This window comes from Pholcus phalangioides, unplaced genomic scaffold (genome assembly GCF_987345545.1).
Source record: "Pholcus phalangioides strain wild (caught in Gottingen) unplaced genomic scaffold, Ppha-v1.0 ptg000015l_1, whole genome shotgun sequence".
Classification (NCBI taxonomy): Eukaryota; Metazoa; Arthropoda; class Arachnida; order Araneae; family Pholcidae; genus Pholcus; species Pholcus phalangioides.
Genome location: NW_028301608.1, coordinates 40,527,490 through 40,545,748, shown reverse-complemented (window position 1 = coordinate 40,545,748; position 18,259 = coordinate 40,527,490). Strand labels below are relative to the sequence as shown.

Below are 18,259 nucleotides of genomic sequence, written 5' to 3'. Positions count from 1 at the left end.
ATCAATGGGTGACTTCAGATTACGGTGATGATGTCGGTACGGTAAGTCATGATTACGGTGTACGAAACAGGAGAGGAAACAGACTCGTCGAATTTGCAGAGAGCGAACAGTTATGCATCATGAATTCTTTTCTTAATGTACAGTCTCAAGGCCGTCATTTCAACTTTTTCCAGGGGGGGGGGGGGGGGCAAAACACATGTGCTCAATGTATGTATATATATATACCATTTTTAGTGGGGGGCCTGTGTGCAGTATGTATAAAAATGCATGTATAAACAAAAAACTTTTTATTTGGCCACCGTCCTAAAATACCCAATCAGGAAGTTTTCCCTGTATCTCCTTAGCTAAAAAAAAAAAAATTCGCTTAGATATTCCGAAAATCACTAAAAATGAGGGAAAGAATAGTATAATGAACTTGTCCGTTAGTTTATGTCAAAGTTGGCCAACCCGTGACACGCCATGGAATCAGGAGTTGCACGCGAAAGCTTTTCAAAAACTAGAAAAAAATTTATATATTCTATTTTTCAATCAAAGAAATTCTCTCCAACTCTAATAAAAAATCCTTTTCATATGAATGATGGTCTTGGCTACCAAACCTATATTTAGAATGGTTGGTACTCTTAAAATTGTAATCATGTGATTAGAGAGACTTTCTATCACTTAGAGTGACTTTCTATTCAATGCATTTGTGTTCGGTTTTTCATCTCTGGACATAGTTGCTGGACATTCCTCGTGTACAAGATTCAGTATCGTTCGCATGGAGACATGCATTGTATAATATACAGTAAAACAAAGATGCGGATCTATGGGGGGGGGGGATGATCACCCCGATTAATTGCAATAATTCATGAAATTTTCAGAACTTCTGTATGGTAATATTGCATTTTATCGATCCGTTGAAAATTACCTGTATGAACGTTTTTGATTAAATAACAAATTCAAGAAAACTTCGACTAAAAAATCGGTAAAACTAGGACATGTTCTTTATCAAAAAACTCGGAATGGAGAAAAACCAGGACTGTCCCAGAAAATACGAAAGAAAAATGCGGGACGTATGGAAATTCCTTTCACAGCGACTAAATTTTAGTAATTTGTAAAATCATTCCTTCCAACAGCGAGCTCTAGATCCTCCCATGGTAAAATCTCTTTTGCTGGCACCGACGGGACAAAAAATCCTAAAATTTCAATTAAAATATGTACCATCCTCAAGGAACATACAATGGTAGTTGTCTAATCCGTATTAAAAAAGGACCGAAAATATTTTTTCCACACAGTAATTTAATAAATAAACGTGTGACATTGTCGGGTAACAAAAACGATAGAAATTCACTTACTTTCATTCGAATCAGTTCAGATAAACACTGACTATTACAGGTTAAATGAATTCATGAAGACCCAAGGTTAAGCAGAAAAATATTTTGTGGCTACGTTCCAAGGAAAAATATACGGTGATTAGTATTCATGTCTCGATTGCGTTCAGAAGAAGAGCTTTTGGTGGTCAAGATTTTGGTTAGTAAAGTTTTTGCTTCTTTAGAGGAAAATGAACAGAAGTTCGAATTATACACAGCCAGCATTAACAGGAAGAAATAATTTTTTTGGAGAACAAATACGGAAAAAAACTTGAAATATTCTTTATCTTTAAAAGAAAGAAAGAAAGAAAGAAATTGTCTGATTACACGTGTTCTTAGAGAAACTGAAATGCTTTCACTTGTGGTGTCCTTAGACGCTAAAATTTATTTCGGTAATGTTTCCTCCCATATCTGAACAACTGTATTTCCTATGGCAACAAAAAAGTATTCCATCATATACACACTTCTAATGGTCGTTTAAAACTCGAAAAACAAATATAAAAATGATTTTTCTCCCCTCAGAATGGAAATTTTCGGTGAAAACGATCGTACTAAACATTTAATAAGTGAAAAAAAAATTATGAACTTACTCCAATGTGACCTTCGAAAATCGATTTATGAGGTGGCAACACCCGGGAAATAAATGATCGATCAGCACTTCGCTGGGAAATAAGTGTTCGATCACAGTTTATAGAAACAATATTGGCTCGAAATATGTAAATGAAATAATGTTTGGGTGGTTGCAGGGTAACGAAAAAATGTATAAAAATGTGCCCATTTTTTATTCGCATAACCTTCGTGGGGAATTTGGAATGTTGAGGGCCTTTGTATTTGAATAAAATGAATGGAATCGTTTCATTACTTTACAACTTTTCTCAAGTACTAACAGATGGGTCCCAAAAGATCTTTCTGATGATCTCAAAAAGCTGATAATTTCCATGTTGAAGACGAAGTTCCTCATAAGGAAGTTTCGGAATTGTTTAACTGTGTTCTTTTTATCAGCCACCTTGTTGGGCATTTTGCCTGTTGTGGCGTTGTATTTGTATTGTATAAAAGCGCCAATCGTGAAAGAAGACCGAACTTGGCTTCTAATGGGATTGAATATTTCAGTTCATTTTTAAGAAGTGGCAACTCGCTGCTGGCGGAGAAATGCACTATGGTTCGGTGTTTGGCATATAACTGACCGTTAGAAAAATGACACGTCACAAAATTTTGAAAGCTTATAACTCACTTAGTCGAAAAACGGAAAACACTTTTCCATATTAGTTTTTCCCAAGGAATCACGTGCGTAATTATTGGGCGGTCGATAGTTACCACCCTGTACATATAATATGTATAGAAATAGAATTTGCCATCGAGAGGGAAGCAAATTTGACATGGGACGAGACAGAGCTGCAACGACTAATTCCAAAATTGAAGCATCATTCACTCAAGAGCCTCTCGTCCTCAGACACCTCAGCATATGAATGAATCGGCCATCTGATTCTTGAGGATCTTCGGGGACTTATCGTGATAGTGCTTGGTTTGACTGTTATGGTCGACGGGTCTCTTCGTGCAAGATTTGGATTTGCTTCCATAAATTTCACAAAGTTTGTGATTTTCATTATTAGAGTTTACCTTTCTGGTATCTGTCTCCTCCAATTGTCAATATTTGTGATTGCTGGAGCATGTTGGTGGCATGGTGCAGTTGCTGGACATTTGGTGGCGTAATGCAACTCGTTTCCGATTTCTAAGGATCTACAGTCAGGGCTTTTGAGGATTTGGAAAGCGGTGGAGGTGTTCTGGAAAAGGACCATGTCCTGTTAGGAACATTATGACCTCTCTTTTCCATTTCGGGCTTTTTGCCTTCACCGTTTTAATTATGCGGTGAACTTTCCTACCTAATGCTTCTTTATTATCCTATTCATTTTGCCATTCAAGCAAAAGGTTTTCCAGATGGCTGCCTTAGCTGATGATTGCGGTAGGAGTATTGTTGTTTCTTTATTCCCCGTTTTAGTTGCTTGTTTGGCCAGCCTGTCAGCTTGCTCATTGCCCCACAGGCCAGCGTGTGCTCTAACCCAAGATAGCTGTATTTGCGGATTACTGTGGAGCAATTTTCTTGTCTGTCTAGCCATGTTGCTTGATGACAAGGGGTTGCTTATTGCCTTAATTCTGGACAAGCTGCCCGTCAAGATTTTAGAAGAGTTGTTAAATTTCTCTGCATCTAACATTGCTTTATAAATTGCGAGCAACTCTGCCTGGAACTAATTTTGTTGCCTAGCTGTCTACGATGATGTTTTTTGTTTTCACAAAAGCTGCGGCTGTCTGATCCTTAGTTTTAGAACCGTCTGTGTAATAGCAGTTGGTGTTGAAGTCAAGATTTAGTTCAAGCTGTTCCAAAACCACTTGCGTTGGTGGTAGATATCCATATGGATGTGCAGTCCAATCTCTTACTTATGTGCACCCCTGCGCTATGCATAAAAATACCCCTTCCTCTGAAAAAAAACTAAACAACAACAACATACAAATTCGAATTACGAGACGATGAGCAAGGAAATAAAATAAACAATGAATTTGAAGGTGAAAATATTCTTAAAATAATAAACAATCACCATAATTTGCAATTTTTTTTTGATAGGTGTCATGTAATTACGACATTGTCCACTTCCCTCCCCTTAATTGTTTTGTCCCCCTTATTGTTCACCAATTCTCGAATTATTTTTCATTAATTAAGAAAATTTCATCAATCGGGGATTGCAAGTGGATCACCCCCCCCCCCCCCCCCCTCTGCACAACCAATACCTTCTAGCAGATTCTGCTCTAGACGGTATTGGCGCAACCCAAGTTTAGGGTCGCGACCAATACTTTAAGAATACCTTCTGTACACAAATCATTTCAAGATGAATTTTCGAGCTTCGAATGTAAAAGAAATTAGAAGACATTTACGGGCAATAGAATGAAAACATCTGACAATAATTATTATTTGAAAATAAATATTCATTTTAATCAAAATTATAACGCGTTTTGTATGTACACATTCACATAAAAAGGACATTTTCGCAAATAACACGAATTTGAATAACAGCACACACACGCACAAGACTATTTAACTGTGAGCTTATTTTCCTATTATAATTCTCTGTGAAATTAAAAAATGAAACGATTTTAATGACGAGATAATTCAAGACCATCATCGGCCATCGAAATCAGTGGTCGTCCAGACCGACTAATTTCTCGCTGATTCGCCAGAGCTCTGCCGCTCGTTCATCACTTTTCGACCAATCAGACTCTTCCTTCTGCTTGCAGTCCATAAAATATTTCCCCGAGACATTTCGTAAGTCTGGTGATAATGCCAGGTGAACAGTAGTCTGGGCTCCTTCCAGTGAAGTCTGCAAAAATCAGGAAATATAAGACCATGGCAAACAACAATGACTTTACTGGAATTAAAATATACTGAGCAACTCCTCTTAACGGTCACACCTCAGATGCGGACACTATTGTTTTACGGCCAAATGAGAATATCCCTGCAAATAGTCTATTTAAATATTGTATTTCGCATCCCGTCTTTATATTAGCCCTCAAATATGGTCGCGGGCTTCATTTTCAGCGTTCGTTCCATTGGACATTAAAAGTTTCTATTTTGGTTCAAATTATGCTCACTAGATGACAGTACAAGATTCTAATCTTTGATCCACCTAGGAGTAATCAGCAAAACCCTGAAACATCGATTCATCAGTTTTTCCAAAAGAGATGTGAATTCAGTATATAAACCTTAAATGGTATTTCTTTTGCAATTTTAATTGTGTATCTGTGTGATATAATTATGTACTTTCATGACTTAAAACACATTTTGTATTGTCAGAATTTCGTTCATTTGCAAACAAAAAGGACCATTTCAGTTATATTATTCAGTGTATTATTGTAATACTGTATTTTGCAGTTTCAACAGGAACCCCCTCTGATTCAGTCAACCCCTCTTAGCATCCGCAAATGAGGGGTTTTACTGCATACTTTGGTATACAAATCTTAGGCTCTTCAAGTCCGAGTTCAAATGTTCATTTGGGTATGGTCTTTTTGATGTCGCGGTAATTCTGTGGTGAAGGTTAATGCACGAGGGACTTCCTGTAGCGTCAGAAGTTCAATTTCGACACCATTCTAATAAAATATAAAATATTTTTCTTAATGATTTGCATATCATAAAAAATTAGATAAATTACCATTCCACAACACAAAATGTGTGATTAATTGCAGTGGGGGTAAGAAAATGGCCTGTGACCCCTTACAAAGTATTCACAGACTCACCAGGGAAGGGGAGGGGGGCCTGCGGATCACAGGTTTAAAAACACTGTAAACCATACATGCACCTCGTTCATATTCTCTGCGGAACTTCCAACGAATTGGTACATGTTGGAATGTGCGTGTATGTGTTATGAACCTGGCGTGAAGGTTGTTTCTGCGTAATGCTTGTTATGTTTAGTGCTGCCATCTGCCACCAATTTTTCAAACTATGACTGAAGTGTGACGATTGTTTAGTTTACCACAGCATAGGCGGATTGGAAATAAAACTGCATGTATAGCTTGCATTAGTTTTAATTTAAATTAAAATTTTTCAATTTATTTGGAATATATTAAAAATAACTAATTGAAAATTAATATATAAAATAACATGTGTCCTGACTGTATAATTTATCATCGCCGAGCCGAAACTACTGAAGCTATAAATATAAAATTTTGTCAGTAGGTTTATTTTATGATCTTAAAGACTCATTAAGGAACTACTTTTCAAATTCAAATTTGAACCTTTAAGGGAGTCATAAGGTGGTTCAAAGGTTATATCGGGCAATCATGGCCGAGCCGAAACCATTGAAACTATAAATATAAAATTCGTCAGTATTGTATTTTATAATATAGAGGCTCAACTAAGATGGGATTTCTGAAAATTCCCCATCCTGGGGGGGGGGGGGGGGGGGTAATGAGGCGTTAAAAAGTAATATTAGGGAATTATCGCCGAGTAATTTTCAGATTACCAAACCCAGGCGGGCGGTGACAGCTAGTGATCAATAATTTTAAAAATCTCCAACAGAGAGAAAAGTCAAGATTTATCACATGAAACAACTAATGTTGATCCAGGAGAAGCACATAGTACAATAGCGTATCGAACTTAATTCTAGGGTTTCAGCTGCTGATATAGCTGTTACTGTAAAAGCTCGGAGACTGGCGAAACTTAGGTTTACTGGTGAGATATAGGTTTTACCAAGGCGAGTTGGTGAAGGCCCGAAATATACTTGTCAACTTTTTCCCAGGTTTTTGCCAAGTTAAAGCACGTTTTTAATGAATCAATTATTCATCTTCAACTTATTAATTAGGCAATAACTATAATTATTTAATAATTGAAATTAATTAAATTAACTAATGAATTAATAAATCACCATGAAGTTATTAGTTGTTGACGAAAACCATGCAAGTATTAATTTATAATTAAATAATTGATTTAAAGTTCACACAGCTCGGATTAAATTAAATTACTCCGAACAGTAAAAACACATTTTTAATGAAGGTCTTTCAAAAAATTATGAATACTAATAAACGTCAGAAACTAAAGAGTTCAGGATGGTTAATTGACTCATCAAAATTGAGCTTTTAATGTTGGAGTAAATTAATTAATTACCGATTGCTTAATTAGCGTCAGGAACAAAAAGTTCACTTTGGTTCACGGAAATTCATCGTTAATTATAAAAAAATTTCAATTGTTAAATATTATAATTATTAGTCAATTATAATTGTTACGTAATTAAAATAATAAAATTTCTTATCAAATAAATAAAATTATTAAATTCTTGTATAATTCGTTGATTAACCTTTTTTTAACTCTTGAGAAGTGTACTTCCCACCAAATTCATCAATTTTTAAATATTCATGGTAAGCTATTTTACCACCTCTCATTGGAGCTCCCATCTACTGATAACTTCTGAAACTACAAATAAAAATCATCTAAAAAACTTAAAAAAATAATTGGTTAGTTAATTATTTAATTATTTTTTTTAAAATTTATGTGATGTAATAAGCTAAATGTATTGCTTTTCTTGAATCAATCTCAAAATCCCAAAAATATTTTGATACAAAATTACGTACTACAAAAAATAGCGCTATAAAGCTATAAAGGGTTAATTTATAAATGACAGAAGCTAATAATTTCCTGATGGTTAACTGATTCATTGAAAACTTGCTTTGACTAAGTAAAAGTCCAAAATGAAAACGTTTACAAGCGTACTCCGGGGTTTTACCAACTCGCCTCGGTAAAACCTAGGTCTTCGGGTTTTTACCGTAACATGGCCATTGCACCAAATTGCGATGAAATTTTTCTCTTATAAATCCGGCAATGTTACCATACATAGGCTGACCATATTTTCTCGAGAGGAATACGGGACATTGGGATTAAAAATACGGGACATTGCCAATTATCGCCAAAAATGACGCTAAAACCGAACAAAGTTGCCAAATATTGTTGAAATAATTGAGAAATCACAATGACGGGAAATACAAATACAACGCCACAACAGGCAAATTGCCCAACGAGGTGGCTGACTTAAGAACATCATGGATCCCGAGCCATTTTTTGGAGGCCCTACCTACTACTGCTACACCCCAAATGCACACCCCCACGGAACCCCCCAACGAACCCGTACATGCGGGAATGTGCGTGTACGTGTAGTGCAACCTGACGTAAAGTTTGTTTCTGTGTAATGTTTGTTATGTGTAGCGCTGCCATCTGCCACCAGTTTTCTTTCTAACTATGAGTGAAGTGATTGAATGATTTATCGTTGTAGGACTGTTGCTCTCTGTGGCGAGACTTTTTAACAGGGAGATCGGCTCGCATTTGCGCCTTGAAGTTGGGAACCACAGAAAACCAACTTCAGCCGACCACCACTATGGGGTTCGAACCCGGATCCTCGCATCGCGAGTCCGTCACTATAACCACTCGACCACCACAGCGGCAAGCACCAATGCAGCATTACTGCTAATTGCAGTGGATTAAAATGAATTCCACGAAAAAAAAATTTCACTAAGACAAATGTGGGAGATTCATATACTCATTTATAGTTGTAGTTATCATAATATAATTTTTAAGATGAAAATAATTTCAATCTTTGACTTCAATAAAGAATAAAAATTCAAGTAGGCTTCGTGCAAAATACGGGAAAAACCGGGACACTTTTGCTAAAAAGTCGGGACAGCCAAAAAAACAGAAAATACCGGGACTGTCCCGGGAAATACGGGACGTATGGTCACTTTAACCATACCATACAGATCATAAATCGGACCGAAAATGTCCCCCTCAACTGGCTAAATATCCCTTTTTTGGCCGGATTTAATCTCAATTCACCCCAAAATAATTTATAACTTTCTCTATTGAATAAATATATGAATTTATTGATATACTTACTTTCCCGCAGACAAGTAAGATACATCTGGACAAAATTCTCATGAAAATATTGGTGAAGGGTCTCACGAATTCTGAATCCACTACTCCCGGATGTAAACTGTTTGCGGTGACACCTGCGGGTAAATTGAATTAAAAAATAAATATAATAATGGAACGACTTTTCATTTAATAAAATCAAGAGACCGGAGAAATCACTTCGTAATAACAAAATTTCGTTACACAGAAATTCCAGATTTTTACATTGTTCCTATGTAAACCTTTCTGGGGGATTAAAAAATTGTTGTTAAAACGAGATTTTCGCTATAACGATATTCGTTAAAACGGGAATCGAGTATCCTTGTGTAACCCTGTTGTTCGAAAATCAACGTTGGCGTCAAGTATCTGCCGATATTTAATATAGAATACTTTTAGTAGCAAACCTGTTCCTTGGAGCCTGTTGGATAATTCACGTGTGAATAGAACGTTGGCTGCTTTAGATCTCCCATACACCACCATGTAATTATATTTGTGGTCGGTGCAGTTTAGGTCATTCAGGTGCAGTCGTGCAAGCCTATGTGCTTCTGAAGAAACGTTGATAATACGGCTCGGAGAACTTTTTTTCAGCAGGTCTGGTAATAAAAAATAAATTAAAACATTAAATTTCATCTATAAGCCTACTTCGAACTGACAGCGAAAAATGTTTAACCATGTTTCACTTAGACGTGATCATGGACCATTATACTGTATACACTGGCTTCGTGAAGCATGTGGCGGCCTATACATACAGGCAGTAACATACAGTAAATAAGAAAACGAATCTTGAAGATTCCACAAAACAAACTCACCGAGGAGGAGCGAAGTGAGCAGAAAATGCCCGAGATGATTCGACTGCATCGTTTTCTCGCAATTGTCAACAGTGACTTGACGTTCTTTGTCACCTTCACAAAGGAAAATGAATTAAATGAAATTAATGTTAACAAATCAACATCATGGTCGTATCGAAGCATATTTTTGATTCAGGAATTTGCGTATCAATCGAACCTTTTAAAATTTCGGGTAGGCATGAAAGCTCATAGCGCACATACTTTTTTAGGATACTACTACTTAACCGTACATGCACCTCGTACACATTCCTCTACGGGATTTCTAACTAACTCATACATACCGGAATGTGTGTGTACGTGTTGTGAACCTAACGTGAAGTTTATTTCTGTGTAGTGCTGTGTCATCTGCCATCAATTTTTCTAACTATGAGAAAAGTGTAATTATTGAATAATTGTACCATTTCAGGCCTGCTGCTATTTGTGGCGATACTTTTTAACGGGGAGATCGGCTTGCATTTGCGCCTTGGAGTTGGAAACCGCAGAAAACCAATTTCAGCCGACAACACTTTTCAGGATATCTGCTCAGAAAATATCAACATATAGAAACAAATTTTACTTCAGGAAAGACAGTGAAATGACTTTTTTGGAGATGAAATCACTTCTAACGATGCGTGGAACTCATCGGGGTTTAAAATCACGTTTGAATCGGGACCTTTGTAATTCATAAAATCCTCGTAGTGTTTAAAGTGACAGAGAACATTTCTAAACATGAAAGGCACTAATAGCATAATAATCAGCAAAACGCGAATCCTAAGAATCAGCGCCCTCTTTACGCATGGGCTTAACTGAGTATCGTGAAAATTGCTGAGGGGACCTCATGAAAATTAAGTCTGGTTCAAATTTCCGATACTAAATATGTTAGCTGGTGGGCAGTCATTTCTAGCCAGGTGGGGGGGGGGGGGGCTCAGAAAAATAACTTAACTTATAAAAATAACTAAGCCCGGCGGCCCATGATGCTCTTAAGAGGGCCCTGCTGAGAATAACACATGAAGTATATATGCATTATTATCTCCTAGTAATTCGTCGTAACCTGTCGGAGGCGCCTAAACTCACCGAGAATTCCAGCGTTGTTGATAAGAACGTGGAGATGGCTTTCGGTTTTCAAGATGTCTTCGGCGAATGCCCTGACGGAAGCGAACGAACACAGATCGAGCGCTTTGAGGATGATCTCGCGGTTTCCAGTTTCCTTTACGATTTCGTCAAGAGCTTTCTGCCCTTTCTCTTTATTTCGACAAGCTAAAATTACACGGGCACCTCTTCTCGCAATTTCCATAGCCGTACATTTCCCTATGCCTGTAGACAAAAAACAATAGGGCATGATAACCGATACCATGAATAATGAATAATCAGTTACTATACATATTTACTAATTACTAGAAGTTAGTTTATACTATTTAAAAATAAATGCAAACAATTTCTCATTACTCTTTTCATTTAGAAAATTTTGAATGTTAATACTGTGATTAGAGCAGAACATGTTATTTCATAAAACTTTAAAAGTTTATAAAACAAAAAGATTTAAAATTTTGAAATTAGTTCTACTAAGTTTCGTGCAACGCTTTTCTAGTTTTCTTTTTTCCCGCTAAACATTCGACTAGACATTTTCACTGATAGATGGCAGCACATTAGTATTACATTTTTATAGGAAAATGCATTGAATAGGCAAATTTTTGAAAGAAATTTTGTTCGATGAGGTTACCATCAGGGTGTTGCCAGCTGTTGGCCACCTCTGATGTATAGTATATCACAGCGGTTCTCAACCTGGGCATCGAGTTGATGGCTGTCTTCATGGGGAGAACGACGCTAGTAATTCGAAACTTGCGAGCACGGGGCAAGGGGAGCCACCACTATAAATCTTTGCGAACTTTTCCGACACAACTCTGCCTCTTTTGAGGTAACGGAAGTAAGGTGCTTTGCATCAGTCCGGGGCTGTGAGCGGTTCTATCTATCTATCTATCCTTGCGGTCTTAGGGTACTCTAAAGGGGAGGGGGCACTGGTGAAAAACAGATGTAAGGGGGGTCACGACAAGTGGTGAAGGGGGCAACAGAGAGAGATGTGGAGGAATAAAACTTTCATGTGAAATATGGTAGGCAAAAATTTGACTACTTTCAGAATCCAGCAGAGCTGTCCATAAAATCAGGGCAATCTTAACCCATGAGCAGGGTCCCAACTAGATACTTTGCCTACCGGGGCAATCATGCATTTTTGCGCCCAAGGCCAGTGTAATGTAGAAAGAGCAGTTCAAGGGTGAATTTGACACCCTCTGTAATTTAGCACCAGACCCACCTGCTCCTCCACCTTAGTTTTGGCCCTGCCTACGTGATCATGGCAAGGGGGCCTGATATCCATAGGGCTCTCCATCATGAGATCTGGTGCTATGGTTTTCGAATATAAATGTGCGATATATAAGCCGTTACTTCCAGCTAAATATCAGTCCCAGAACATCATTTTGCGTATGATGTTGCATGACGCAGAGACTCATGATGTTGAGACGGCCATGTATGAAACCCCCCATAAGAAGGAAACTCACTGAACTCTATCCAAGGGTACGCGCAGATCCAAAGTGATGTGTCAGGAGGGTCGATTTATTGTGTAGTCTCGTTGGATCATCATGTATCTTACACAAACACATTTTTCCCATATAAATCGACTCTCGGAAAAGAAGATCACCCACCTCTTGGATCCGTGCCCGAGCTAAAGGTTACAGAAATCAATCTTATTTATAAAATTTTTTGTTCATTATAAATTTAGTTTTATTCAATTCAATTCTAGTAGAAAGGGCTTCGCTCTCCGATGAGGATGGGGGAGCCTGAATAAGCCATGGATCACGAGAAGAAATTGTGGTCCAAAGGGGGCCATGGGCCTAGAAAAAGATTGAGGAAACACTGGTATATCGTATAGTACAATTTATCATGTTTACCAACGACGCGACGCTTGGTTATTATGTATAATCGCTGGTAAAAGTGATTAATTAAAGGAAATTTATCAAACTTACCAAAATACTCGGTATTTATGCATAATATTCTGATTTTCATCATATTGGCCGTAACATATATATTTGAAAATGAAGAATGAACAAGAACATCCTTTATTCCAGGGCTTGACAAATTGAGGAAAAATTTAAGCACCAGAAAAATTTCTCAGGAGCCAAACTTTTCCTTCTTCCTAAAGATGGTCTAAAATAATATTTTTCTTTTTTAACCTTACGGGACTTTTTTGTGTTGTCCTCATTCGAATTCATCAATTAAAAATAGAAAATTTCAGGTACCAGGGCAAAATTTTTAGTGATCATGAGTGACAAGGCGTGGGATTTGTCAAGCCCTTGCTTTATACAACAGCGAGCTACGGACAGATAGCGCTGTCTAGTGAAGTAATCTCATTATAATGAATAGATCAGACCTGTGTTCGCCCCTGTCACTATGACGGTTTTTCCAGTCATATCCGTGGTACAGTCGCATATCCCTAACGTCAGCCTGCAGTAAAAGCGGAAGAGGAGAAGGATCAGCACAACTGCACCAAACAAGGCTAAAACCGGATAAAATTTGGCCACGTATGTAACATCACGCACTGCAGCAATTGCGATTTCCATCACCTCCATACTTGATGCCAGTGAGCTATTTATAAATGAAAGAATTCGAATTAGCAATGATATAAATTGAGTAATACTGTAGTTAGTTAACTAGCCGATGAAGCCGGTCATCACGCAAAACTGTGATCGACTTTTGTTTTTCTTTTTATAAAATCAACAACAACCACTGCAGTTTTGTGAATTCTAGCTTCTTGGTAGTAGAATACATGTTGTTGTGAGACAATAATTGTTGGCATAACCCTCAATGCTAACAAAGCTTTCCAACCTCTTTATGCCCTGGTTTTTGGCGAACAAATTACATTGCTTGCTTAAACTAGTGAAATTTAAATCGGCGAAGTGTGTGTTAAACGTCTCATATGGACTGGGTGAATGTGGAGTATTCCACATGATTAGCGAAACAGCATCTGCAACAGTTAATTTAATAACTCCTCAAATGGGGAGCTTATTTTCAAAAGGGAACATTTCCACTTTTACTAAATTTACAGTAGAGATAAAAAACGTATTCCTCAGAAAATAAGTTTGCTTTACAAAAGTAGATCTAAGAAGTAGCATGTAGGAATGGTAGAAGAAGATTCAAATACTATGTTTCTTGATGAACATTCAAGAATGTTATTTACATTTAAATTTTTGAAATGTTCCGTTTTGAAAGAAGATTAGAGGAAATGTTTTATTTTGACTAAAAACTGAACTGGTCAAGTCCAAAAAATTGGAAATTTCTACGACACCTGTTGATTCCAGAAAGTTTTAAGTACTTGTACTTGCAGGTACTTGTTTACCTGCCGAGGAAGGTACTTCTCTTACTGCCCTCTTGTCCTTAACATAAGAAACACGATCATTCTACATTAGAGCCTCCCATAATGAATACTCCCGTTAGCAGACACCTACACCGACGGACACAATTTTGAATTACATCGCGGGGTTTAATGTATCTTTCTATCAATTAATGATGCTCTCCGTTAGTGGACAAAATTTCTGGTCCCATGGGTATCCGTTATCGAGAGATGAAATATACCGAAGTGTATGAAAAAGGTGGATGTGTGCCTTTTTGATGGTAACGGCCAATTTCACATTGCAATTTCTACCAAAACTATTCCCGTGCGAATAATCCCGGTTGCATAATCTGACAGAGCTTTTCCCAAAGATTCATAAACCGCTATAAAAGTGCATTTCGGAAAAAGAGGAAATGTTCCCTTTTGAAATTATGCTCCTCAAATGCTATGAAACACTAGAGAAGAAATCATATACCGTTTACAGAGCCACTAATGAAAATTATTGGCCAACAAATAAACATGAGGAGTTGCTCTCTTCATTGCAACCTAAATTTATAAGCAACCATGTGTGGTTCTCTCATTATAAGCTTTCATTTCTTCATTCTTCATTTTTTTCTGTGAAGATCGGTGAGGCGGAAAAATTTTGGTGCTCCAGAGAGAGAGAAAGAGAGCGAGTGAAGCGTCTGAAGACATGATTCTGGAGTCGTTGTAGTTGCACCGATGGTGCTCTTCCATGCCAAAGCTCTAGCTGAGACACCATGCGCCAAAACTAGACGGATTATTTGTTCGTACATCAAAACTTTGTTCCTCAAAGTGAGCTTGGAATTCGGATACTTTGGCACAGTAGGACAATAATAATTTTTTTTAAATATTGTGGATTATCGGGCTTAAGGTGGAACCTTGGTCTATTCTTGTGCTTTCACGGTTTTTTCGGATATTTGCTTTCCTTAAGTCATTTACCTTGAATTGGAAGACCAACAAAAAATAAATAATAACTGAAAAATTTGATTATCATAGCGGGGTATTCCATGTTTATTAGACTGACCTCGAGAAAAATACGAGAAATTCGGATTCCAAATACGGGACACATTTATACGGGGCAGTTATACGCCAAAAATGATGTCAAAGTCAAACAAAGTTTCCAATTATTGCTAAAATCACTCAAAAATTGCCAGTAGGGGGAAATGAAGTATTACTGCAAATTCTAGTGAATTAAAATGAATTCCACGACATAAAACGTTTCACCATACGGGATAACATAACGGAGATACGGGAAGAGGGGTGTGCAGCTTCAATGATTGGAACTGACTGATCTAATGCACAGTAGACTCTCACCAATAGTGACCAGGGTATGTCGGATTACTAAAAGTCAGTTGAAAAAGCCCATTATATACTGTAATGTGAACTTCTGCGCGCACACACACACAGACGTACAGTAAAATTCTTTGCCTCCTGTGCTCAAAGAAAACCGGCTTAAAAAACGGCGGATTATCGAGAGTCTACTGGATACGCATATTAAATGAACGTAATTGACGTAATCGTGCATTCCCCCATCTCAAATCTAGCCCTTCCACTCTATCTCCAACTATTGTGTTCAAAAACATGACATACAGTCGCCCCCTCCCCCCCGTATTACCTGTTTCCGTATTCGCGGGGTTTTTTTCTTTATTGGAAATTTTTTTTTGGCTACACTCTGCAATCGCCATTGCTAAACGTGTTTTGTTTAAAAAATGAGTTGCGCGTGTTTAGGATGGCTTATTTTTCTAGTGCTTCGGAAAGACAAAAAAAAAAGTGAAAACTTAACCAGAAAAAAATGGATATATTGATTATCCTTGGCCAAAGTAAGTCAATTGCTGTTGTCGCCCGCCATTACGGAATCAACAAACTTACTGTTAGATACATCAAGAAAAAGGAATTTGAAATTCGATCAGCCGTGGCTGTAGCTGTACCTGTTGCAACGAAAACTCTGCATCGCCTACGGGATCCATGTGTTTCTCGTTCAGAAAATGCTGTTGTTTGTGGGCACGAGACTGCTACAAAAAAGGTATTCCAATTGATTGTAATACGGGAAAGGCGAAAAAAGTTTACTATTCTATAAAGGAAAGGACTGGTGAAATGACGTCTATATCATCAAAATTTTATGCAAGTAAAGATTGGTTTCATAGATTTAAGAAACGATTCGGATTATGCAGTATAAAAATCATTGGCGATCAAGCCTCTACCGACCAGGAGGCAGCTAGGAAACTTCCAAAGACTTTGAAGAAAATTATTGAAGGGAAGGATTGTGCACCTCAGCAGGTGTTTAATGCAGACGGAACTGCACTATTTTCGAAGAAAATGCCGCTAAGAACATTTATCAATCACCCGAGAAGAAAACGAGCCCCTTGTTTTAAAGCAAGTAAAGATAGAATTACTTGTTTTTGAGACTTTATATTTTGTTTTGTGCAAATGCGTATGGGTACATGATAAAGCCCATCCTTATTTTCAAATCTGCGAATCCACGAGCATTGAAGAGAAAGGATAAGTTAAAGCTCCCAGTATTTTGGGTGAACAATAAAAGGGCTTGGAATATGAAAACACTTTTTCTGTATTAGTTTAAACGTTGTTTCGTTACGGAATCAGGACGTAATCTTCACTTGAGAGTAAAGACATGTCATTGAACGTTCTTTTGATACTGGATAATGCTCCTGGGGACCCAGATATCAATGAGTTCAAAGCTGATGGTGCGGAAGTCCTTTACATATCTCCTAATACAACATCTATCATTCAGCCCCTTGATCAGGGGGGGTAATGCGAGAATTTAAGGCTCACCATACACACCACTCAATGGAAATGATTGGATACCCAATAGAAAAAGACGCAAATGCATAAAATATCTTGAAGGTACGAAAGAATTACACTATGACTAATGCAATTACTGCCATCACTAGAGCCGTGGCAGCTCTTAACAGAGTCAACTCTGGTTGGAGGCCACAATGGGTCCTCCAGGACAACCATTTCTACAGAGCCAACTGAAGAGATTATAAAAGACACAGGCACGTTAGCAAAATAAGTAGGTGTAAAAGGATTCAATGATACGGATATAGAAAAACTCGAGCAGCTAATTAATTGCAATTCAGAGGCATTAACCGAAGAGGATTTAATGCAGCTGACTGCTTCTGAAACTGATCGGTACCAGATGAAGACGATCAAGATAAAAAAAAGTGGAGAAGAAATTCACTATGAGTAACATGGCGGAAGGGCTTCGCAAGTTCAAATCAGCAATATAGATTATTTATTTTCATGGCATTGGTCCCTCTATGGTATATGCAGAAAAATATTCTTCACATGTAGAAAAATTGTTAGAGGAAGCCTTGTCAGTATACTTGATGATATGAAGAAAACGATACGGCAAACAGAAATCGCAATGTTCTTTCAGAAAACATCAACAACAGTCGCTGCACTCTCTTTTCACATTCCCTTCTACCTCTGCGTCATCCTGCTCTTCTCATGATGTTCGTGGATTTCGCGTATTCGCGGTCACCCTAGGAACGTCCCATCCGCGAATAAGGAGGGAGGGGGGCGACTGTATGTATATGAGATGAATGTTCTCATTCACAGTTGGAGTTGAAAAATAATTCCAATCCTTGATTTCAATAAAAGAAAAATTCTAGCGAGCGGGAGGGGGGGGGGGGGGCTTCGTTGAAAATACGTGAAAAACGGGACATTTTACAAAATAGTCGGGATGGCCAGTTCGACGTAAAATATGAGAATGCCTTGGCAAACACGGGACGATGAACATTCGATGCCCAAATTTAACGTTGTTGCCGTTTCTTGCCCTGATTAGGGTTTTCCACGACTAAATACAGCCGTACGTTTAATACAGAATCATTTCAAATATAATAGAAAACCCAAAACCATGATAAAACCATCAAATATCCATAGAGATCACCCATGGGCGGAGATAGGGGGGGGGGGGCGTGGAGGGCCATTGCCCCCCCCCCCCCCCAGCGTCACAGGTGGAGTCGACTGATCTAATGTATATATGAGCTGACATCATCATCATCGTGCCCCCCCCCAGCAATAATGACCTTGCCCCCCCCCCCCCAGACTTCCAAGTCAATCTCCGCCTATGAGATAACCATCGATAACCCATCAAACCCCCTCCATCAAAATTCGGCCAATTCTTGCTGCAGTAGTACTTCATTGAAAAAATGAAAACAATACAATACAAATACAACGCTACAACAGGCAAAATGCCCTACGAAGTTGCCAAGAAAAAGAT

The 18,259-nt window shown here is 37.9% G+C and overlaps 1 protein-coding gene across 1 annotated transcript in view; it reads right to left on the bottom strand.

Annotated features, from left to right (window-relative positions):
* Nucleotides 1-18,259, bottom strand: part of LOC149076018 (uncharacterized) — a 33,497-nt gene that overhangs the window by 13,818 nt on the left and 1,420 nt on the right. The window contains exons 2-8 of the mRNA XM_089242170.1: nucleotides 13,036-13,250; nucleotides 10,689-10,928; nucleotides 9,597-9,689; nucleotides 9,192-9,380; nucleotides 8,773-8,885; nucleotides 4,538-4,717; nucleotides 1,335-1,385 (exon numbers count right to left, since the gene is read on the bottom strand). Of these exons, the coding sequence (XP_089098296.1) occupies nucleotides 1,335-1,385; nucleotides 4,538-4,717; nucleotides 8,773-8,885; nucleotides 9,192-9,380; nucleotides 9,597-9,689; nucleotides 10,689-10,928; nucleotides 13,036-13,234 (1,065 nt within the window). The 5' untranslated portion in view covers nucleotides 13,235-13,250. The remainder of the gene's footprint in view (nucleotides 1-1,334; nucleotides 1,386-4,537; nucleotides 4,718-8,772; nucleotides 8,886-9,191; nucleotides 9,381-9,596; nucleotides 9,690-10,688; nucleotides 10,929-13,035; nucleotides 13,251-18,259) is intronic.